This window comes from Mytilus californianus, unplaced genomic scaffold (assembly GCF_021869535.1).
Source record: "Mytilus californianus isolate M0D057914Y unplaced genomic scaffold, xbMytCali1.0.p SCAF_11, whole genome shotgun sequence".
Taxonomy (NCBI): Eukaryota; Metazoa; Mollusca; class Bivalvia; order Mytilida; family Mytilidae; genus Mytilus; species Mytilus californianus.
The window spans coordinates 6,464,344-6,490,367 of NW_026262593.1; the positions used below are offsets into that span (position 1 = coordinate 6,464,344).

Here is a 26,024-nt window from a genome sequence, read left to right on the forward strand (position 1 = left end):
TATACTAGTTCAGTGATAATGAACGCCATACTAAACTCCAAATTGTACACAAGAAACTAAAATTAAAAATAATACAAGACTGACAAAGGCTAGAGGCTCCTGACTTGGGACAGGCGCAAAAATGCGGCGGGGTTAAACATGTTTATGAGATCTCAACCCTCCCCCTATACCTCTAGCCAATGTAGAAAAGTAAACGCATAACAATACGCACATTAAAATTCAGTTCAAGAGAAGTCCGAGTCTGATGTCAGAAGATGTAACCAAAGAAAATAAACAAAATGACAATAATACATAAATAACAACAGACTACTAGCAGTTAACTGACATGCCAGCTCCAGACTTCAATTAAACTGATTGAAAGATTAGGTCTTCATCATATGAATATCAGGCACAATCCTTCCCGTTAGGGGTTTAGTATCATACCATCATAACATATATGAGAAGAACATAACCCGTGTCATGCCAACAACTGGTTTTTAAATAAATGTGTTTAGTGCCGATGCAAAGACCCTATAAGTGAATCAATATTAACGCCAAAATATGCAATCTTTAATGACCTGACAACAGTATCGTAACTATATCCCTTCTTAATAATTCTATTTAAAGGTTTTGTTAGCTTCAGAGGTGAATACTGACATTTTTGTGCTTTATAAAGAATATTTCCATAAAAAATTGGATGTGAAATACCTGAACGTATAAGAAGTCTGCATGTTGAGCTATATTTACGAATGATGTCCTTATACCGATGATAAAATTTAGTAAATGTTTTGACAAGTTTGTGATATCGAAAACCCTGGTGTAATAATTTTTCAGTAATACATAAATTTCTCTCGTTAAAATCTAAAACATTGTTACATACACGAGCGAATCGTACAAGTTGAGATATATAAACACCGTAAGATGGTGACAAGGGAACGTCACCATCTAAAAATGGATAATTAACGATAGGAAATGAAAAATCATCTCTTTTATCATATATTTTAGTATTAAGCTTTCCGTTAATGATATAGATATCAAGATCGAGGAAAGGGCAGTGGTCATTGTTAGTATTAGCTTTATTTAAAGTAAGTTCAACAGGATAAATTTCTTTAGTATACACACTGAAGTCGTCATTATTGAGAGCCAAAATATCATCCAAATATCTAAAAGTATTATTAAATTTGTGTATCAGATGTTGTTTCGATGGGTCTTTGCTGATTTTTGTCATAAATTGTAACTCATAGCAATACAAAAAAAGGTCCGCAATAAGTGGTGCACAGTTAGTCCCCATTGGAATTCCGATGTTTGTTTTGCTCACACATTGTTATTAATATAATGGAATTATATGCGACTGTTATACAAGTGAGAGATTACGCTAGTTATAAAACCAGGTTCGTTTGATGACTTTTCGTTTTGAATTTCCCTTGGAGTTCGGTATTTTTTGTTATTTTACTTTTATTGAAATCGTCCATAAAGCATTAATTGTTTCTATTCAGAAATGTAAAACGTGTATATTTTAGATTAATAGTTAAAGGTATGGTAATCTATTGTTAACATTGAATAAGATAAACTGTTGAATTAATGACTATTAAACGACTCCAATCATATCAGATGGAATATTGTAATAGGTTTGTTTTAGAGCATGGATCCGTTTTAAGCATTTCCCTTGTTTAAGGTGGTATGGGTGTCTTTCGCCATCTTGGATTGTAAAAAACAGAGAATTTAAGGTCCAGATTTTCAATCAAGTTAGCAAAAATTGATGCAGGTAAGCACATAACTAATGTGAATTTGCATTTAAAAGAACAAATTTATAAGATTATAACTTATAAATATTAATATTTTTACAAGTGTAGATTATTTTTTGCTTGATTTATAATAAATTTAAATTGGTATTTTAAGGGGAGCTAACTCTAAATTGTGCATTTTCTGAAGGAATCTACATGGAATGTTGCTATTTTGTATTTTAGTCGGAAAAAATCGCACGGTGCCCTTATCTATTCTTTTGATATTCTTAAACAATTTTCTAAAAGTTAACCTCTCATATTTTTTTTTACAATTCTATCATTTAGTTTAGCTTCCAATCACATAATGATGTTTTTTCCTGTATAATCCATACAAAATGTGTCATTTTGTCATAACCTGTAGCTTGAGAAAATGCACGGTGACATAACGTTTTTAGTAAATTTTTGAACATATGTCAATATATACTATATATGTTTTGACAAATTCTATCATTTTCAATTTAGACTCCCATACCACTTTAACTGATATTCTTTAGAAATCTTTATTTTCAGGACTAGTTTTCTTCATCTGATGTACATTTGTTTACTTCCAAAACAGTCTAATAATGGAAATAGTAAAATAACAAACATACCGAACTCCGAGGAAAATTCACAACGGAAAGTCCATAATCAAATGGCAAAATTTAAAGCTCAAAACTCATCAAACGAATGGATGACTGTCATACTCCTTACATGGTACAGGTATTTTCCTATGTAGAAAACTTTGGATAAAACCTGGTTGTAAAGTTAGCTAGACCTGACACTTTTAACGGACTTTCCGTTTCGAATTTTCTCGAAGTTCGTTTTTTTGTTTGTTATTTTTCTTCTTTGTATGCCAATCGCATAATAATTCCAGTTTATTCACAAGCAATTAAAATATGCCGTTATTCTTTTGCTCGTAGTGTTTTATAAAAAAGAACATCAGCTAAAAAATGAATAATTCTAAATATCAAGGAAGCACAGATATCATATGTTCCATAAAGTATGTGGCTTCCATGCCTAATGCAACTTAATTCCGGGAGATTTTGGTCAGGTATCTTAGTAAAGTATCTCGGCAAAATGTGTTAACCATAGTACCACAATATCGCGAGCCTAAATATATAATTTGAAAACATAAATATTACAATCCTGTGGATTCAGTCAGGGATTTTGCATATCAATGGGCTAAACGGTAAAGAACGACATTGATTCTCCTTCCGACTGAGTAAAGGCTTTGAGGTCTTTAATACAAATTTGAATTACAAAACAAAATAGTTTCATGAACATAAATGCTAAATCTTTTTTCACCCATATTAACACTAAAATATTACAAAGTTTGGTGACTTTATTGAACGCATCCATCCTATTCAATTTGAATTATAGTATAACACAGATACAGGTTAGTCTGTCGTCTTTAACATGCTTGAGAAATTTGCCACTAGACGTTAAGCAACCAACAATCAATCAATCAGATTAGTCTGCCTCAAATCAATTTACCTAATCTAGTGACTGATAAAATCAGCTTTCCATGTACTAGTATGTGAAGCAATATTCAAGCAGCTCCTGCATACGACATATATATCTTAGTTGTCACAAATATCAAGCTAGTGCATGCCACCAGATCCGTTAAATCAGTCATAAATCTTAAGTTCTAGGCTATGTAGCAACTTTTCCCCAATATATATATATTCATCTCTGTAAGATTGAAGACAATAGCAATAAGACTAGTGATGTGTCACAAAGGGGCTGATGGTCTGGTGTTAGCCATTGCACAAGAGATTTACCTTATGAAAAACTACAGATTGTAGGAAATGTTTTCCCCAAGGAACCGTATGGACGTTGAATTTGCATTAACACTGCCGATGGCTTCCTGAAAGACCTCTGATGATATCATTGTATTACTTTGCAAGGTAAATTGCTTTATTCTAATACTTGATGCTGCCATGACTGGATTAGCATAGTGATACAAATTTTGTGTCTACATTAAAATTGTCGCAATTTAATTTTCGTACTAATTATGCCCTTACCTCAGTCCTCCTCAATGTTCATCTCTTCCCTTGTCTTACTTTCCTGCACCTCCTCACGCTCAAACATGCAAAACATATTCCTCTCTATACATTTTGTTTCTCATCACAACCTTTGCTTCTTATTATCGTCCTCCTTAAACATGTTCATCCTCTTTCTTCTTATAGACTTTTGTTACTCTTCTATTACTTATTCTCCATTTCATATTTTTTCACCACGTCATATTATTTGCCTTCCTCTTTCCCTCCTTCTCGTGCTTTTCGTTTCTTCCCCCTCTTCTCCCCCTCCTCCCTATAATTATCAATATTTGACTTTCAAAAGATTTATTAAAAAAACAATTGAAAATCTTACAAATGAATGTGTACGTATACATCAAGTATCTTAAATTTAAATATTGTATGTTTGTGAATATTTTCATGTTTCTTGTGTTTGTCTTTGTAACAACACAATATTTGGATATTACACCAATAAAATGATTTGATTTGATTTGATTTAGTATATGTTATCGATTATATTTATAGCTATCGTACGTCGACTATAAAAGGACAAGAATAAATTTGACCTAAATAAATCGTGGATTTAAATTGTATAAAGAAATACTTGGTTTTTTTTGCCACGGAGAATTCAACTTTCTGTTCTAAAGGAAAAGATTGTGAGGTAAGTAGTTTTAATTGAATTAAACTCGACACTTTGCAGTGAAAATTTGCTTATAAGTTTCCAAAATCCCTTACCAAATTATATTTTTTTTGCCTTCGTTTCGTTTCGTTTAATGTTATGCGTAAGTGCGTTGTTAAGATCTAAAGATAAAAATGTCAGCGATCAAGGTAAATTACGTCGATCAAAAATATTGCTTTTTTCCTTTGATTTTATTACATTTTTGGGAAAACCAATATTAAGAAGTAGATTCTGTTTAACTGTATTAAGATATTTCATTAATTTTACAAGATCAAAAGATCCTTTAGATAGTTACCTAAAGAATTGACGGTGTAAATGTTGGATGTGCTGGTTTCCTTATATACCAGTCTCCACAGAGATTTTTATTCACAGTGCTTGTAGTCCAAATTATAATAATATTAAAGGACGACTAAGATGCCTTAGAACGGACCCTTTCACAATAAAGAAAACAAACATATCACTTTTATCAATGAAAGTTACGTTTAGAGGAACGACACATAGTAACTGCTTCAAATGTAAGATTCTTAAGTGTCCTTAATGAGAGGGAGAATGTCAATCCCTTATTTGATCAGCAATACATAATCTTCGAATAAGTTGATATGGCTAAAATCGACAGCTATCTCATTATTTGGTTAACAGTCCTGCAGGAATGACAATTATGAATAATTTTCTGTTTTTTTATGCATAAACTATAGTTGATGGAGAGAAATTGTATGAACCAAAACCAATCATCAGGACAAGTACGAAAAATTAGTCGAAAAGTCTGAAATCGTCAGGCTACTCCTTAGAGGACCTTTTATAGCGGTTATTAAACTTTGAAGATTTACCTTATTTTTTGTTTTTTTTTTCTGAAAACTATTTGAAATATTCTCATTGCATTGTATCAATCTCATGGTTATTTGACAGATGAGCAACACAGACTCCCTTAAACTCTAGTTGTGTTGACCTTGTTGTGCTGATCATTTTGATTCTTTACAGTTTTTCTTCAATAGTTTTTGATCAGAACAGACAAAATATAGTAACTATCATTAAAGAGCAATGATTACAGCAATTATGAAAAAAATAACTGATAAGTCTTCTTTGTTGACGGATTTGTATATTTTGTCAGGTAGACAATGTTTGCTGTTTACAGTTTTCGATTAGCTCATATGTGCCCATCATACAAACGAGTAAACATTATCAAATAAGGTAATTTTATATAATTCCTATTAGGATTAAAGACTTTTTTGTAGATCTGGCTGTGCTCAATATTTTGACTGTATACAGGTTTTCGTTATTTTCTATAGTTTTGCAAAACCAAGGTAAAACATCGTTGAAGGGCAATAGCTTATGTATGTAGTTTACCAACAATTTAAAATGTTCACTTATTTATAGATCTTTTCTTGTTAATTTCTGTTATCATGTACATTTTTTTAACTACTATAGTTTCACCAAACATATCGACCTCCAAGCCAAATGAAAACAGGAGGAGTCCATATAAAGGACAAAACTAAACACTGACTTCTACCTAAACATATTTGTTGGCCAGCAAATGCATCGAATATATTTGATAAACTGGATACCCCAAAAATTATTATGACCAAATTTGGTTCATTTTTCCCAGTTGGTGAGAAGACAAAATTTGTTTAAGTTAACCGATGACGGACGCCGATGACATCCATGTGACGAAAAGCAGATGAGCTAATGACAAATAGACAACTCAAGCCAAAACCTTAAAACATACACTTTCTTTTAAGTAACAGTATTTTACACAAACCCTAGTTCACAAAATTCTTACAAATAATTTTATTTTGTAATTTAAATTAAAAAAAAATATATACACATTTAAAGCAGAAAAGGGCCAAGTTTAAAGAATGAAACACTTTATTTTAATAAAGGAATAAATAAATTGATCATATTTTATTAATGAAGGGTGTACAGTGCTAAATGTCTGACGTATCGACTGGGGATGATAGTGCTGACAATGACCAGGATGAAATATGGACACCACCATCTGGTAGGTTTTTACTTCATAGTATGTACACTGTATTTATAATAAGTGTTGATCATCGTTTTAAATATGAAAAAAATATAGATCAAAAACATCACGTTTAAAGTATACCTTTTCAATATAATCAACTCGTGTTAATTTCGTACCTAGCTCCTTTATAAATTGTGAAATTATAAAACAAACTAGGTTTTCAACTCCCTCAGACAAATTTGAACTTATGGATATGGATTCGGCTATTTCTATAGGTTCTTTTTTTTTTGTTATATAGCTCTTCAATCTCCAACTGTTTCGACATATATATGCGCAATTTCCTTTCAAATATTCGGCTTTGGGCGTTCCTGTTGAAGGAATTTTTAGAAAAGCGCTTTGAACGCATGCAATTTATAACGTGTTATTTTCATTTGTTTTTATGCAACCAATTTCAGTCTACAAAAAAAAGAAAGGCTTTAGATTATGGATTTTTTAGACATGTAGCGTTGATTTTTTTTCAGTACTAAAATGTATAATCCGGTTATGTTCAGTTGATGTCGGTCTCCTTTATAACTTAAATTAGGAAGAGGTTGTCTTATTTGGACGAGAATATTCAATATATCTAATATTACCATCCCTAAAAAATAAACTGAGCATACCATTCAATCAGAAAAAATGAAATTATTGTTTTGAGAATTAATAATCATTTCGTCATGAACAATAAGATAACACTGCACACAGCACAATATATATAATGTTTTTTACCCTGATTTTGTATGTTTATCAAGTTCTGACATCTCTCATTAAACACCCTGTTATCTAAAATTGGTGGTATAAAGTGATAGTAAAGTCCGCCCGTCTGTTCGTTGATTCATCCGTTCAAAGTTCATCTTTCTATCCCACGCCCGTTTTCACACCTGTAACTGATCTGCTGTACAGAATATCACAGAACGTTCCCAGAACCTTACTCACATGATATACTTTATCCCATCTCGTATCATTTCTTCTGATTGATATTTCGGGTTAACTTGGACAGCGACCCCTACATATTTGCAAACGTCAGTATGTCACGGAATAGAAGTTCTTTCATAATATAAGTTCCAAAAGGAAAAAATATTCTGGAATATTATTTCCACAGTAATAAATATTACTGTATATGTTCCTAACGGAATAAATGGTATAGAATATTTGTTCCAACAGGAATAAATATTATGACATTGTTTATAACAAAGTTTCCAGTGGAACTTCTGTTAGGCGGAACAAATATACGTTGACAAGTACGGTACCCTTGTCTATCTACTTCTCTTACGAAATATCTTATTATTAACATTGAAATTTTCCAAGCATCTTGGGCACCCCTTATTTCATTTTTGATAAGAATAAGTTTCAGAGTTTCCTTTGTCCTTGATATCGGATATGTTCCTTATGTCGTAACTACAATCCCGTTCCCTTTGCACGAATGTGATCTACCGAATTAGACTATTTTCAGGCTTTGTAATAACATTAGCAACACGACGAGTGCCACATGTGGAGCACGATCTACTTACCCTTCCTGAACACCTGAGATCATCCCCAGTTTTTGGTGGGGTTCGTGTTGCTTTTGTACCCCTATTTGTGACATGTTTACCTATTGTGTTTGTTTTTATTTCACACATCGTTGTCAATATAATTGAATTTGATGCGACTGTCATACAAGTGAGAGGTTAAAGTAGCTTTAAAACCAGGTTTAATCCACCATTTTCTATATAAGAATATGCATGTACCAAGTCAAGAATATGACAGTTGTTATCCATTCGTTTCATGTGTTTGAGCTTTTGATTTTGGCATTTGATTAGGGACTTCCCGATTTGAATTTACCTCGAAGTTCAGAATTTTTGTGATTTTACTTTTTTTCAGACACTGTGGACTTTGCCAACTTATTTTGGAATACTTTTTTGTATCATAATTTCCTCCTGCTAACCATATAATAACATTGTTTACCTCCTTTTAAAGGGGTGTACCCATTTTTTATGAACAACTTTGTTGAAGTCAGTTGACAGAGCCACTATCCTTTCAGTACTGAGTTTCTTAACTGTAACACCGGACGTGGCAGGTGTGTTCAACTCTAATATTAGCTGACTAAGATTGCTAGTTTTCCTTCTAAAAGTCGGTGTTTCTTTTAAGAAACCCAAACTCATCTGCCAATAAATACTGGTATCGTCAATAGCCATATAGCTGGCGTTTAACATTAAAAAATCAATTATCAATCACACAAAGATTAGTCCAAAAGAATTGTAGTTATTACAACCAAACATCCGATTAAGTCACCTAATACGATATGTAATGGGAAAAGCATTTAGAACTTGAAAAATGTTGTGAAATATTCACCTATATTTTTCACAGTCATATCTGAAAACGAAACAAAACAACTAGAAACTACCAACAACGAATTAGTAAAGAAACTAAAGAATCTTGAAGAAACGTACGCAGAGGAGGGACAGGCCAAATATGAAGCAGAAAGACGGGCAGACATTGCTGAGAAAAAACTGGAAGCTTTACAAGATAGACTTGAAAGGTGCGTTTTTCTTTTTTTGTAACATTATAGTTCTTAGAACTGTTCATTTCAACACTGGACATATTAATGAGAAAATAACAAAAAGAAAATTTATTATCTGTATCATTTCGTTACCTAGCGGGAAAAGTTATATTTAGGAAAAAATCTTAAACATAGACTTTTATCCAACTATTAGTTTATGAATTTCGATTACTTTGTTGAGGGATTGAAAATAAGGGCTGACTTAATAAGAAAATTTTAAGCATGAAGGTCATTTCAAATTTGTCTTTGAAAAAGCAAGAACTACTAGTAAACTTAAGTACAGTGTAGCAGACAAGTTACAAATTTCAATCATTAAATATGTCAATGGGAAGAAGAAAATTTCCCACTATCTGTATGCATGCTCACAATGATATTTTTAAGAAAATTGTAGATTCAACTCGTTATATTATGAACGAGTTAGCAATATATGTAAATCGGGTGAGGTAGAAGATAAAGATTACTGTTTGAGCTTTTATTTTTTCCATTTGATTAGGGACTTTCCGTTTTGAATTTTCCTCGGAGTTCAGTATTTTTGTGATTTTACTTTTTATTGAAGTGTTAAAAATATTCTACAGAATAAGCTTTAAAACTACTATATGAGACATACTTCCTACAAGTTATGGTGACAATTTGGTAAATATGAAGAGTTAGATTTTAAAAAAGCATTTTTGAACGGACTAGTTCGTATATACGTAAATGTCTGGATTATGTAGTAGAGAATTGATAAGAAGTAGTGGATTCGTAAACGATAATCAACGAGCGACTTTAGTCGCAAGTTGATTATCGTTTCCGAATCCACTACTTCTTATCAATTCTCTAGCTTAACCCATTTCTAGTAAAACGACTGTCTGTTTTACGTTTTGACAATGAATCAACGATATTTCATAAAAATAGTTTCGTATTTTGTCTTTTTTATTCTATAATAGCTGGAAATGATTATATCCACACGGTTCGCATCTATATTTGGACATTTGACAAGTTAACATAAGTTTAAGATAACTTAAATGGGGTGGTAGCTCCCCTTTTTAACACCAGATTTTATTTTTGTATAAACATATTACCGTTGGTAACGAATGTCATAACGGTGATATTAACAGTGCAAAGTTCGAACCTTGTATCCGGAATGAAATTTTTTCATTGTAATTTTTTTCTGGACCAAAATATTGTTTGAATCCTAGAACATGTAGAAGTATTATATATTTCATTTTCATACAATGGCGATGATTTTGTTTCTGTTTTTACTGTCAAAGAAGTAGTTTTAACCCATTTCTTAAAAAAAAAATAACACCCAAAATAAAACAAATTCAATAAACATGAACACACCAAGATATATCTATTTCATTAGATTACAAAAGCGAATTATCAATGAGACAGAAATACAGTTAAATGACATGTATTGACAAGTAAGCGCTTTAAGAGTACTATTCATATAATGATTGATGTCAGCCATCGTTGTTTAGTGGTATCATGCATAGACTGAAGACTCTATTGATTATGAAGAAAATACGCGCGGGTTCGAATCCTACACATGCCACTCGTTTTTGAGAGGATAAAAGATCGTAAGTTAAAGGTTTAAAGTTATAATATAAGTTCTATTAAGTTAATACTGTGGTCAGTGGATTCTTAAAAAATAATCTACAGTAAGAACAATAGACTGACGTCAGAGAAATGGGTTAAAGAAATAAGATTTTATATTCACAATTATAACATACTGAAATATCGGCATTTGCCCATTATTTTAATTGTGTATGGGTCAATACACTGTTTGTTAAATAAAATAAATGTCTGTACTAAGTCAGGAATATATCAGTTGTTATCCATTAGTTTGATGTGTTTGAGCTTTTGATTTTGCCAATTTATTAGGAACTTTCCTTTTTCAAATTTCCTCGGAGTTCAGTATTTTTGTGATTTTACTTTTTAAAGAGAGATCATTTTGGTATGAATTAAAACACCCTTTTATCTTTTATCTTTTATCTTATTTTCTTATTTTTTCATTTATTTTTAGTGACACGTAATGATAATATGCATGATTTTTTTTTTTTTATATTTTACGACATCATATGAAAAAATAAAACTACTAGGACTAGTAGAGTTTCCAAGTTTGCCTTGTCGTTGTATGCAAAATGTATACTTTCAAGTGGTTGATGACAACTTTGGTCAAAACCTTTGTTTTAACAGGGAAACTGAAGATGACGAAAACCTTTCAGACAGGTTAGGACAACACCTAGAAGATTCCAATGAGAGAATAAAAACGTTACAAACAAAACTAGAGGAAACGGAAAGTAACCACCAGCAGCTGATAGACAAGCATCACTTGTAAGTATATTCAAAATGGAAAAGATCCATTTAATAGTATTTGGTAAACTAAAGGCTTACTACACGGTATTGGGTTTACACATAATCAAAAACAGTATGTTTGCCGACTGTTACTTACATTGACAGTATTTTTGGTATCTTGTGGATAGTTGTCTCATTGGTAATCAAAAACATCTCCTTATTATTAAAAGTTATCAAAAAAACTATTTACTTCATGTCTGTCTCGATTCACTAAGACCATATATATGTATAGGTTTTAGTTGTTACTGTATCATGTTAGAAGTTTGGCTTATATATATATATATATATGTGCGCTTTGATTAAAACAAAAGCAGATACTGAATGCATATGTATCGTTTCTGCAAACTAATATTATAGAACCTTTTTGCATTTGTTTGATCAAGATAATTATTTAATCAGGGAAACCAAAGAAAAATGTCTATTATCAAAGAAGGTTATTGAACAAGAAGAAGAATATGATGCAATAATAAAGAAATTAGTGTTAGAACTAAACGAAACAAAAACTAAACTTCAGAACTTACCAGACAAATATCAAGAGTTACAAAGGTGAGTTGGAAGAAAGATTATTGGTATTTTGTTATAATAACATAACATTAGATGTATGTTTCATTATTATACATTATTTTGATTGGCTAACAGCAAACTCGCATTATTTTTCATTTCAAAATGAATTACATGAATTGAAACATGCATGATGACACACGTTTCCAAAATAAAGTGCACAGGTAATAAAAGAAAATTTTAGAGTAATCGTGGTTTCATGATCATAGCGAAAAATGTTATTATAAGTATTGAATGCTTCTTCAGTAATTTCATAGGGTTGTAAAAGCGTTTACCGCGCTTCATATAAAATGTACTTCGGTCAACGCTTTAACACCCAATGAATTTACAAAAAGAAGCATTCAATTATTAAACAAATTAGAATATAATCTGTTATGTAAACTGCTATGAAATGTCGACACTTATAATAAAAGTTTCTATTAAGCAGATCACATCACTATGTTTTTACTTATTCGCAATGAATACGATAGCAATGACAGTAAAGAATATCGATTGAGCAACTGACAAAATCATATCTTAAGTTTAATATGTATAGATAAATATTTATTTGTAAAACTCAGCCATCAACATCTTTGCCCACAGGTATATCTTCATTCAGAAATAATTGATACCATTTTCTACAATATTAACTACTACAATGAAAAGTTAAAAAAGAACAAGATTAGGTACACGTTCTGTTAAGCCAAATTGTTCACATCTTCCCATATGGTATTGCAACTTCCGAAGCAAGGTTGTCGGCTGTCCGGACTTCCCGAAGTTATTGTTCAATTTTTAGTTTATGAGCTTCGGTCCTTGTTTGGAAGTTGGTGGTATAAGTTTTGTTCTTGGATGGAATCCATACAGTGACCTGTTGTTTTCATCTTTTCCGTTGGTAAAAACATAATTGTGTCGTTGGCATCTCTTTATTTTCAAATTAGTCAAATTGTATTTAAAGGTTTGACAAATATGAACAAATATTAAAAACAAAAACAAAAAATCTAAATTTTGCTACACTCATTCAGATAAGTGGACAGGTTAACATCACATTCCAAGAAAGGGGTTTTTCATGTCTATTTTATATAAAAATAAAGAAATAAATTTGTTTCAGAGTAAATAATCGTTTTTCTCCATAAAAATTGCATATTTTCCAACAATGTACAAATATTGTACATATGTATGTATTACTTTTTAGGGAGTTATCGAAAGAATTATACGAACAAAGGAGTGAATATGATTTTGAATTACGAAAAGCAAAAACCGAAGCAGTAGAAGCTAATAACCAAGTTAAAACAGTTAGAGACTTTTACAGAAGGTAAGTAAATTTTCAGTTATTTATATTTTACATCCTTCCACCGCCTCCCAAAAAAAAAACCAAAAAACATCACACACATTATCACAGACATGTGCATGTATTTAAACAGCCACTTTACACTACAATGAATTGTAAGTACTGCACAAATTGCTTGTTGAAGTATTAAGTACAATTTCAGGATGGTAATAGATTTTCTCGACATTCCTAGGAATGTCATTTTTGTATTCGCTTAACTGTCAAATGGCGCAATCGGTAAATTTAAGGATCAGACGAAAGAAGAAGTTATGACTTTTGAATATATAATATTTTTTTGTCATGTAGAGAGATAGAAGAAAACAGACAACTTCAAAAAGTGATAAGCATAATGACAGAGGAATTAGAAATAGGGAAGAAAAAGGTAATAAAATTAACGGTACAAATGTACTGAACCAGTTGCGTATTAAAGCTGGAGTCCAAAATAGTTTGAAAATCCAAAACCTAATACAGACGTTTAATAGCTAATTACACCAAAAACAACATTAAATATAGCCAAATCTTTATTCTTAGATTGCTTGATTATTGGTTGCTTAACTTCCTTATTCTTAAAATATAAGTGCATGTTTTGTGTATCTATAAATGTTTGTTATATATTATGAGGATTATAAAAGTATCCAAAAAAAAAATCAAAATGTGACTATATTATCTGTAATGCCTTTATCAGATGTGTTTTTGAAGTATCAGTTGACATTATGTTTGCATGAAAATGTACTCCACTTCTTACAAAATTGTTCCACTTTGTAAAAACAGCCAACGTGCGGAATCTTTCCAACAGGAGCAACACGACTGGTACCACATGTGGAGCTGTAATCTGCTTAAAAGATTTCGACCATCGAAACTCACCCTGAAATTTGTTTGGGATGTTTTTTTGCTCAGTCCTTAGCTTTCTATGATGCGCCTTGTAGACTGTTTTAACAGTTTGTATTTACTTTCTTTTTGTGCCAGCTAGGGCTTAGTCAGTGAATGAGCCAAAATGTACTGTCCTTTCTAAAACTATCATATGAAAAAAGGTCTTCTACCACACAAAATTCATTCATTGACAAAAGGAGCCCAATGCTAATTTAAATTTGAACCTTGCCTTGTGCAAGACTGACACACTGAGCTGTATATTGAAGTGCTAGTTCACAAATGCACAGTAATCGTGCACAAAAATGCATGTCCTAAAAACACGGGTCCAAAAAAACTGTATCCGAGTCTATTAAATTTATGTTGAGTGGCATGCCGGATGCACATTAATACCCCTTTTCAAGTCTTTGGTTTGATCCAACCGGTGATTTACCAAACATTACCCTCATTGCATGCAATCACACTGCCACGAGACCCCGAGACGGCTTACATAAATTGACGTTTTATCAGAGATATATATATAAATATCAATAAACAGTATGTCGCACCTATATTTGAAGGATATGATGAAATTTACCTGTGGATCTGCTAAATCTCTCATTTTTTTGTATATATACATACATTTTTATTTTTTATTATAATTATAAGCACGTAAACCCTTCTCTCTATAATACTAACGCATACAATTTCTATCACATAAATATTATCACAAGAAAGTGCAGACGTTTTAACAACAAGTAATCCTGACAATTACACTACAAACCATTAAAAGTCTGAAATGGCCTATATCTGTACTCGACTGTACTGATTTTTACTCGACCACTCTGAATTGGTCTGAATTTTACTCTACATTAATCGACCCTAGTCTTAACCATACTTGACTGTACTAATTTGTACTAGGCCCTTATCTTTGCCGTTGAAAATAGCAAACTAGAACTATTACTCGTCCAGTCTGAAACAGTCTTAACCCATTCTCGACCTGTACTCGACCTATTTTGTTCAGTCTAAACCATACTCGACCAAAGGGCTAAACAACTTGCGACCTGTCTGAACCATACATGACCCAAAAACCTCTACTTAGTTTTAAATTAATGTCTTTAAATGAATTTCTTTTTAACTGACATGACAACAGCCAAAATAAAATTAAGATATATATAAAAACAGATTTTTACATCATTGCATTATTCCCATATTTATCAAATAGAGATAGTTATATCAAATCATCGTATTTAATAATTTAATTATATTGATATTAAAGTTTTATAGTTTTGTTAAAAAATTTCATCTGAAAAACCACACCAATTATACTGAGGGTAATAAAACATAATTAAGGTGCTTCTTGTTTGGCATGTGTTTTTTTCAAACTTAATTTTCCTAAATTCCGAAATACAAACTACATAGGTTTCATGGATACATACTATAGTTTTCACTGAACTAGTACACAATTTTATTTAGGGGTCAGCTGATGACCACCTCCGGGTGCAGGATTTTATCGCTGCGTTGAAGACCCATTGCTGGCCTTTGGCTGTTGTCTGCTCTTTGATCGGGTTGTTGTCTTTTTAACATATTCCCTATTTCCATTCCCATTCTCAATTTTAAGTTAATGGTGAGAATTGTTCAAAACCATAAAATATATCTGAAATATTCAAAAAACATTGAATAACATTCAAAATATTTTTCTAAATACAGTTTTGAGATTAATTGATCAGCTTGCTTTGTCTTTTTTAAAGATGATATATATATCTAGGTGTTGATGAATATGGTGTTGAAATTATATTATGTGTATTTTGATATTCTGGTTTCAATGCTATATTGGATACATTCTTAATTTCAAATAAGTGTCTAGCCAGGAGAAAAAGCTGTTGTTAAAAACAGTTCCTAAATTGATGAAATACAATAGATAGATAGATACAAAAATGGGTCTAGGTTGGTTAAGACTTGGTCGAGTATGGTTCAGACTAGGTCGAGTATGGTTCAGACTAGGTCAAGTTAAGTTCAGATTAGGTCAAGCATGGTTCAGAATAGGTCGAGCATGGTTCAAACTAGGTCGAGCGTGGTTCAGACACGTATGAAATGGTTAAGTACTGGTCGAGTAAAGGTCGAGTACAAGTTCAGACTGTTAAGTATGGTTCAGACTACAGCCGAGTATTATCAAGTAAATTTCAGACCAATTCAGACTGGTCAAGTAAAAATCAGTACAGTCGAGTACAGAAATAGGCCATTTCAGATCTAGACTTTTACTGGTTTTTAGTGTTCACAATTGGACATTATGAACTCCAAAAATACTGATAAAATGAAGTAAACATTCTTCTAGAGTATTGTTACCTTGCTTATCCTAAGGTTAACAAGTACGTAAAATAGACCAAAGAGTAAAAAAAAACGAAGGCCACCAACGGGTCTTCAACACAGCGATAAAATGCCGCAACCGAATGCGTACTTCAACTGACCCCTTAACAAAAATGTGAACTAGTTTAGTGAAAATGGACGTCAAAATAAACTATAAAACATAAAAATGAACTAAAATTTAAAAAAAACATACTCGACTGACAAAGGCCAGAGGCTCCTGACTTGGGACAGGCGCAGAAATGCTGCGGGGCTAAACATGTTTAAGGAAATCTCAACCCTCCCCTATACTTTTGGCCAATGTAGATTAAATAAACACACAGCGACACACACACAGTAAAACTCCGTTTAAAAAATATTCCGAGTCCGATGTCAAAATAGGTAACAAAAATACTAAGCAAAAAGGTACATGAAACATAAGTTAACAAAGGACTACTGGCAGTTACATGCCAGGTCCAGATCTCAGTTAAACTTATTGAAAGATTATCTCTTGATCATATGAAAATCAAGTCTTTATTTCTGTCATATTTTTTTCATCTGTACACAGTTGAGTGAGAAAGATGTGGAAATTGACAAGTATCTAAATGATTTTCACTCAATTTTCGAAAGACACAAAAGAGACAGTGAATATCCAACAGATCAAGATGATCTCCAAGAAGTAAGTTAATTATTATAAATAACTATAAGTAGTATGCATAAAAAAGAATGAATGCCACTAGAACGGGTTTTGATGTAATCCGGTGCAATATCAACATTTTTATATAAACACCACTCGAGCAGTTGCAATACTTAAGGGCTTTTGTTTCTTGTCAGGATTACCATAATAAATGGATTAACGCAGTATGACAATTTGAAATATTTTGGGATTCTTTAAAGCTGGTTGATTGGTGTGAGTCAATGCTCCCTGTTGAAGACCTTACTTTGACCTATAATGGTTTACTTTTACACATGGTGATTTGGATGGATAGTTGTCTCATTGACACTCATACCACATCTTCTTATATCTATTTACACCTGATTTCATTGCACAATATTTCTTTTTTATAACTAAATGGAATAGAGAAAGCTGATTCACTTCTTGTTTTTTTTTTTTTTTTTTTTTTTTTTTTGTAGTTTTTTTTAGATTAAAGTTATGGAGGCCTCTCTCGTTTTTTTTTTATAATTTTTTAAATTGACATTAAATTATGAGCCTCGGTTGACTCTCATTCCTAACACATTTCTGCGTGGAAATAAACACATTAAATGCTAATTTTAATATTTCATAAATAACCTCCAAACTTTTAAATCCAAAAATAGAAGTGAAGACCTATATAAATTCTACTTTAAATTCGAGTCTTGTTTAAAATAGAAAACACCACAGACTTAATAGTCGATGTTTAAAATGGCGCTGATATTAGAAAAAAAAGTAATATGTACCTTTATATTGCGGAGTAAGACTACATGTTTACAGTTTTACAATATAATAGCGTGTAATACATTGGTGGTAATTGCCTGCTTAATATTTTCAGACGTCGCATATGATGAGTAGTGAAGTAAATAGAGATATTTTACAGTATGTTGGTGAAAAAGTCATTTCCAATTCTGTTCTTCAAAAATATCCTGATGTCAAATTAAAAAGGAAAAGTGATAAGCTGGTGTTGGTATGTTCCTCTCAAGAAATGATGAATGGTGTCCAGCATTTTCTCAATGATATGATCACATTTGCTGGGGATACACTGTCCTGGTCACTGGAACACACTAACAATGAGACGCAGTCAGATTCCGATTCGTCTGATGCAAGTAATCAAACAATGGTTACTTTTGAAATGAGTTCAGATGACTATGGCAAATTTCAGTTTTTCTGTAAAGATGACGTATTGCAACATGCTTCGTATGATGGTACTAACTTAAAATTAAAACTCAAATTGCCAGCTGAAAGACAAAAGTATGAAGAAATTATCATATCTCATCTGCAACAACTGTTGTTGTTAGAACACGTGACTGTACATTATGTCGAACCCTTGCAACAAGATGTAACTAAAGGTGTTATTGCTGAAGAATTTCCTTCTATTTATTGTCAGCTAAATAACAACGTCATTCAATTATTTGGAGACGAATTGTCAATTCTGCAGCGAGCCAAACAACGCTTAGAAATGATTCTGAACATTAACCAACAATTTCCAAAAGAAAGAAAGGATAATGACATACCAGATTTAGACAATATTGACGTGTTTAAATCAAAAGAAATAGATTACATTTCACCAAATCACTTTGCATCTAGAAGTTTCTCAATGAATGATGTCCGCTACGACGATGAAATCTCCGCAAATTGGGTTTTTACTACTGCAGAAGGAATAAGTGTTAAAGTTTACCTTGGAAGTATTTTGAACCTTGAAGTAGAATGCATAGTTAAGGCCAACAATGAAAAAATGTCTTTTCGTTATGGAAATTCTGCACCTATTTATGAGGCTACAAGAAAACAGTATACTGTAGAATGTGAAAACAATATTAGACGTTATGGCACATTGCAAGTCGGCACATGTGTGTCATCGTCATCTAATAACCTTTATTACAAATACGTTATACACACAGCTGAGCCTCGGTGGCATGATTATAATGAAAATGAAAAGCAGAAATGTGCTTTAGATTTAAAACAATGTATTGTATGTTGCCTTGTTGAAGCTGACAGGTTGCGGATGAAATCAATCGCATTACCGTTTGTCAGCACAGGTATGTGTTTTGCGACAAAATAGCATTTCTGTTGTGGTAAAAGAAAAAAAAAATCATGTCCTTGAATTTAGCTTTTTAAAAATGCATGCATAACTAAAGTTCATGGTAAAATGGCATAGGGTTGAAATTGTAATGCTTTTATCAATTCACAAAAACATGGAGTAAATGGAGTAATGATATACACTAAACAACAAACAATCAACACTTGAAATAAACCATATAATTTTTGTTATTGTTTGGGATTTCTTTAATTCCACCCATCATTGTATGTGTTATATGTAGCCTTTTCACAAATATGATGAAACGTAGGTGTTAGGTTTGCCTTTGTTTTTACAGATTCTCAAATCTTAAATGCATGCTAGTTTATCTTTCTCATTTTGTTGCAGGCATTTCTGCAGTTCCTAAAGACATGTGTGCTAAAGAATACTGCAAGGCAATAGAAGAGTATAGCAGAATCAGAAAGAATACGTCAAGTTTAATTGAAATATATTTCATAGATAAAAATCATACTCTTGTTAGTTTTATCAAACAAGAATTTGCAAAAGCTTTCAAAAAATCAGGACAGCGTTATGTTAGTAAACAAGAAGCGGGAAGACAAAATGTTAAACCATATTCCAAGAGCACAAATGTACGTGCAGCGCAGTTACGTGTCAGGACTGGAATGGAGAGTGAAAACTCAGAAGTCTGTTGTATTTGCTGGAACAAGATGATGCAACCCAAAAAACTTCAATGCGGCCATTTGTTCTGTTCCGTTTGTATTGACCACCATTTTAAGCATGCACCAACATGTCCACAATGTGGCGGTATACAGGGAATTCTCACAGGGATACAGCCCCCAGGAAGGATGGAAACTAATATCAAAAGTTCCTCACTGTGTGGTTTTCCAGGAACAAACACTATTGAAATAGTGTATGTTATACCATCAGGTATACAAGGGGTAAGTAACTGAAACCCCTTCACTTTTCAAGAATGTGACCTACTGAATTAGAATATTTACCGGGTTTGTAATACAATGAGCAACACGACGGGTGCCACATGTGGACGAGGATCTGCTTACCCCCACCGCGGAGCACCTGAGATCACCCACAGTTTTTGGCGGGGTTCGTGTTGCTTAGTCTTAAGTAGTTTATGTTATGTCTTGTGTACTATTATTTGTCTTTTTCTTTTTTGGCCATGACGTTGTCAGTTTGTTTTCGATCTATGAGTTTGACTGTCCCTCTGGTATCTTTCGCCCCTCTTTTAGCAATGTTATAACGTAGTCAGGAAAGACTTGTCATTCAATAACTCACATTTCAAGAAGTAGCAGCACATTGTACACTTCATTACAAAGATACCGCCGACACCAGAAAGGCGACATCAAAAGAAATATAATTACAAACGTGACAATTTTAGCAATCAAATGAATTAAAATAAACTATAATTTCAGCCTTTTGTATAGCTTTGGCATATCCGAATGGCCCAGTAATATGCTAACATCTCCACATTATACCTGGGCATAAACAAAACGTTAATTGAAATATTAAACTTAGTTTATCGCGGCATCCAATATTTCCTAGAACAAATTATTAGTTTTAAGCAGTCAATCAAGGTTCCTATCCGTCACAAATAAGCCAACAAACATCGCTCTTTTGATTTTAATTTTCAACATTTTACGTGTTATTTATGTTTGTTGCTTACAATTTTCCGGGATCACATACCAATGGCCAGTTCTTGAAGGTATTTTGTAACTTTTAAAATACTAATGAATGCTGTATAGTATGCTATAAACAATTTTTGATGTAAAATCAATTCTGTTGACATTACTTTTGCAGCTTATGACCCTTTAGCATGCACATAAACAGATTTAGCAGCGTTACTTATGACAAAGAACGACTGACATTTACACTACTCAAGTTTGATATAGGTGTAATACCATCATTGCGAATTAATTGGTTTACCGATTTGATGAGTCAGTCTGTATCTCAACTCATGAAAGACTAGTTTACGTGGTTTTTAATCTATCGATAACAACCGTCGGATCTATATTTACCAAGTGTCTCCTTTTGAATATCGTTATATATAACTAAGTCTAGATTACATGGAGGAAGAATGCATGCACAGCAGAAAATAACAGATTTAACAGGTTAACTTATTTTTTATATTCAAGTTTATTTTTTGCCTTTGCAGGCAGAGCATCCAAATCCTGGGAGACGCTTTGAAGGAATAACAAGACGGGCATATCTTCCAAATAATACAAAAGGCCAGTTGGTTGCAAAGCTATTACAAATAGCATTTGATAGACAATTGGTATTTACTATTGGAACATCGAGAACAACAGGCAAAACAGGAGTTGTAATTTGGAATGATATCAGTCATAAAACTAATCCAGAGCCCAATGCTACGTAAGTTAAACATTCACTTCTTCTTAGTCTACGGTTTTTTATTCTCAAAATAGTACTAGTAAAGAGTTTTCTTTGGTATTACTATAAGTGGTGAACATGGATAAATATTAAAGTGTATTGTTATACCTTTGATTGTAGTTATCATGATTGTAGAAATTGATCGACCTGGGAATGAAGAAAAATATCTAGTCTATTAGAATATTCAAAGTGGTCTGATTCATTTATTATCAGAGACCCTGTTACTCAAACGCATTGTAAATGAGTAGGTGGAAAGGGTATTGGGAGACAGGGAGAAAGGGGGCGGGAGAAAGGAGAGAGGGGCGGGATAAAGGAGAGAAAGGGCGGGAGAAAGGAGGGAGAACTATCAAAGGGAGACGAACTTTAATGTTGAAAAAAAATAAAGAGGTAAAAAAACGAAAAAACTGGATACTAAATGTTCTTATAAATGGACAAATCTTTGAAAAAAGGCAACATTTATATTTCCCAAACCATTTTTTGCCATTTCCGATCATTTCTAGAAATCATCCTTTTTAAAATCAATCGGGTCCAGGACCAATCCAGTATATCTTATCAAAATCCTTCGTAATTAAGTCCATTTTTTATGTACAATGTGTATCATAACTGTTCCTTGTTACGGAATATATTTTTTCAGCATTTATTTTCATATTTTGTTAAGAAATTTGCACTTGCATGTTTGCAGTATTACTGTTGTGTGTGTGTATTTTTAGAATAGAAATTCAGATTTAGTCTGTGTTTCAAATATTAAAGGAGGTGTTTCGGTTATGGTCATGAGACCTAGGCTTATCCTCATCAGGTATCCCTAGCCTATATTTTTCTTTCTTGTAATATTTAGAATGGTTCCAATTTGATTTCACTTATGGGGATACGACACCTGTTCATACGTTCTAGTTCGTTTCTTTCTTTTTTGTTTGTTTCTGTTTTTTCGTTATTTATTTCTCTCTTTATTTTAGCTGTTCTGTAATTTTATTGTGTGTGATATTTTTATCTTTTATTTGATTTTATACGACTATATCATTTTCCATTTTAGAATTCGTTAAATATTCTTTTAGATTTTTATGTCTTTTGTACGCAATAATCGGTGGTTTTGTATTTCTGTTTTGTTCGATTAGGTGCCAATGTTTCCTTAAAGCTCTTCCGATTCCTGTAAATGCTGGGTTAAATCTTGTTGCAAAAACGAGTGGTGGAGGCGCTTTCTTATTTTTATAATTGTATTTCAAAGTTTGTTTCCTTTCTCGTATTGTTGTATTAGTTATAATGTTGTCAATCTCATTTTCGTAATGTCCTTTTAAGAAGTTTAGACTTAAACAGTTGGACTTCTTTATTGAAGTCATTTAGGTTATTGCAAGATCTTATAAAACGAATAATTTCTGCAGTAATGAATCCTTTATATACGGATGTAGGGTGGGTTGATGTTCCCCATAAGTGAAAACAAATATGAACCATTCTAAATATTACAAGAAAGAAAAATATAGGCTAGGGATACCTGATGAGGATAAGCCTAGGTCTCATGACTATAACCGAAACACCTCCTTTAATATTTGAAACACAGACTAAATCTGGATTTCTATTCTAAAAATACACACACACAACAATTATACTGCAAACATGCAAGTGCAAATTTCTTAACAAAATATAAAAATAAATGCTGAAAAAATATATTCCGTAACAAGAAACAGTTATGATACACATTGTACATAAAAAATGGACTTAATTACGAAGGATTTTGATAAGATATACTGGATTGGTCCTGGACCCGATTGATTTTTAAAAAATTAATACGTTATCCACTTGACCATACAAAGTAAGGTGTTCTCGAGGACAGGGAAAAAAAGAGATGACACAATAAAAAACTATGTCTAATTTCATGATCGTCATACATGACCATACATATCAAAAATGAGTTTCTTGACATTGGGGCATGCACATTGCACCATTGACAACATTCCAACATTGTGTATTAATTAGCGTACGAGTCGGAGGCAGGCCTTGTTCGTAAAATCAGTATATGCTTTAATAAAGACCTATGCCACCTATATATGGTCATATATTAATTCAAATTTGTATTAAAATCGATTGATCTAAAAAAAGACGGTTGTTAAGGTGGGAGATGGAAGCAGAGGGGCGGGAGAAAGGAGAAAGGTACCCCCTTTCCACCCCCTCGTAAATAGGTCTCCTAATTACGTACTGGCTTAGTATGCCGACTAGTTTAAATGAAACTTAAAATTCCGACACAGAACGGGATAAAAATATTATTCCATATTGGTATTATTTTAGTAGATATCTCTATACGAATTTGATTTTGAATAAAAAAGAATATTCACCTGGAGAGAAGTAATATTCACCGCTCCAAACGTCACGCGCTTTTACATGTAATGTTATGGTAAATGTTTGGTGTACATTTAGTTTTGGTAAATATTTGTCATTAAATACACTGTTTTCTTTCGGAACATGAAATAAAACAATTACTTTCGTTTTGAAGTTCAACTTGAACCAAAGAACAGTAAAACTATTCAATTATAAATAACAATGGCACTTTTTACCAATATATCCTTCCATCTTATAAATTATGATACATTTGGAATATGTTATAAAATGAAAACGAGCAAGCACTCTTTACTAATAAGGAGAACCTGAGTTCACCAAGGTTTGGTATATTGTTCGTGCTTCCCAATCATTATGTATCCGATCAGTTTTTTTTTTTGTGAAGATTTCTTTTGTTTTATGCATTGCTGCTGTCTTACTATATACATATTCAAATGTATTTTCACCTTGTTTTAATTATTGAGACAAGATGAACCGATATTTATCGTTAGAACTTTATTTTGAAATAAAAAAAAATCATCTATGACAAACGCGAGAACTTCTATTGTCATATAGTAAATTTTCAACCGCCTCTTTGGTAGCGTTTTATGTTGTGATGTTACGATACTTTCTCAGGTTAGGGTGAATGCTGTCACCTGTTTAAACGTTTAATACCACTGCATATTTATGCACCTGTCCTACATGTAAGACATCAGCATGTTGTTTAGTGGTTGTCGTTCGTTGTTATGGTATTTCTTGCTTCACTTTGATATAGATAAGACTGTTGGATCTCCTGTTTAAATTGATTCACACTATCAATTTTTTGGGCCCTGCTGTTCGATGTGAGCAAAAGACTTCGTTTAGAAGGCCGTATTTTGACCTATAATTATTAACTATTAATACATTGTGACTTGGATGGAGAGTTGTCTTATTGGCACTCATAACACACCTTCTTATTCATATTAAGAGTATTTTTTTTATTTTTTGAGTGTTGCAACGATATGCTATAGTTTTGTTATTGATTTTTGTTGGGTGTTTGGGATATTCCATCAATATTTATTTTAACTTCATTCAAACACGTTTAAATTGGAGTTTATGCAAAGTTTGTTGTTTCATTTTTGTTTTTTGCATCCTTGTATATATATGACTGCTTGTCAGAAGACTACTCATATATTAACTGTTAACACGCACATAACCCTGATAAATGAAACATCTCTATTATATAATTAGTTGTCCCTTTATTTGATTTTCAGGTTTGGTTTCCCTGATGATACATACTTTGATAGAGTACTTGATGATTTAGGCTTTAAAGGTGTAACAGAGAAGGATATAGAGCCGTAACGACGTAATTTGTTTACAGTGAAACAGATATGAATATAAAATTTCAATAGACCAGATATAATCACAATTAATGTTTTATTTCTTTGAAGTTTAAAGCTTTAACAGCATTTCTTTCATAATTTGTGTATTATTTCTTGAATAATTATATGCATACGACATTTGGAAGTTATTGTTGAGAATATTTTAGGAGGAATTTTATATCCGCTCCAAATTATCAGCTTTTGTATTAGGATTTTTTTTTATATTTAATTATACAAATATATCCATCGTCATCTGTGAAGAGATTCAACCCTCTACCTTACTCTTTAATTTTTATTAGCGTTTGTTTTTTAGGGTTTTTTTTCAAACATTTTTTTTTTACATGTGTCATCTGCCGTGTTGCTCATGTAAGTAAAATAGTAGTGATTAGCATAATCCGGTAATTTCATTTTCGAGGAAAAAAGGACGGGTTGGTGGTTATGACAATTTTAGTGCAGCAGTCAACATTGTGTTGATCACTATAAAAACAAACAACTGTGTCAACAAAGAAAAAAACCACAATGGCATATAGACACTCTGTAGACAAAGCACATAAGCAAATATAAAAGACAAGAATACAAAACAATAACACAAAGGCTGGATATATAAATACTGGGCCAAAGGATATAACCACAAGAGTGCACACGCTGAAATGTCTTCGCCCTTTGAATTAATGTTTATGGTCCTAATTATATACCTTTACTACAAGTATCATATAATCTAAACATGATCTAAGAAAATAAGGTCAAGGTCAGATAAACCAAACCGGAAATACATGTACACCTTACAATCATTCCATACACCAAATATAAATAACCTATTGCTGAAAAAAAAACTGAATAGAATTTGATAGATTAGACCGTTG

The 26,024-nt window shown here is 32.2% G+C and overlaps 1 protein-coding gene across 2 annotated transcripts; it reads left to right on the forward strand.

The window, feature by feature from the left end:
• Positions 1-4,325: 4,325 nt before the first annotated feature.
• On the forward strand, positions 4,326-25,416 carry LOC127719452 (uncharacterized). 2 transcript variants are annotated; one of them, XM_052225558.1, is made up of 12 exons: positions 4,326-4,421; positions 6,351-6,435; positions 8,782-8,953; positions 11,153-11,290; positions 11,711-11,857; positions 13,044-13,163; positions 13,485-13,560; positions 16,936-17,046; positions 17,897-19,097; positions 19,484-20,034; positions 21,264-21,478; positions 25,054-25,416. In XM_052225558.1, exons 2-12 carry the CDS (start codon positions 6,366-6,368, stop codon positions 25,139-25,141), a joined length of 2,889 nt encoding a protein of 962 aa, XP_052081518.1. In that variant the 5' UTR covers positions 4,326-4,421; positions 6,351-6,365; the 3' UTR covers positions 25,142-25,416. The 2 variants fall into 2 exon arrangements, with proteins under 2 accessions (XP_052081518.1, XP_052081519.1); XM_052225559.1 differs by lacking the exon at positions 4,326-4,421 and adding an exon at positions 4,548-4,588.
• Positions 25,417-26,024: the final 608 nt, after the last annotated feature.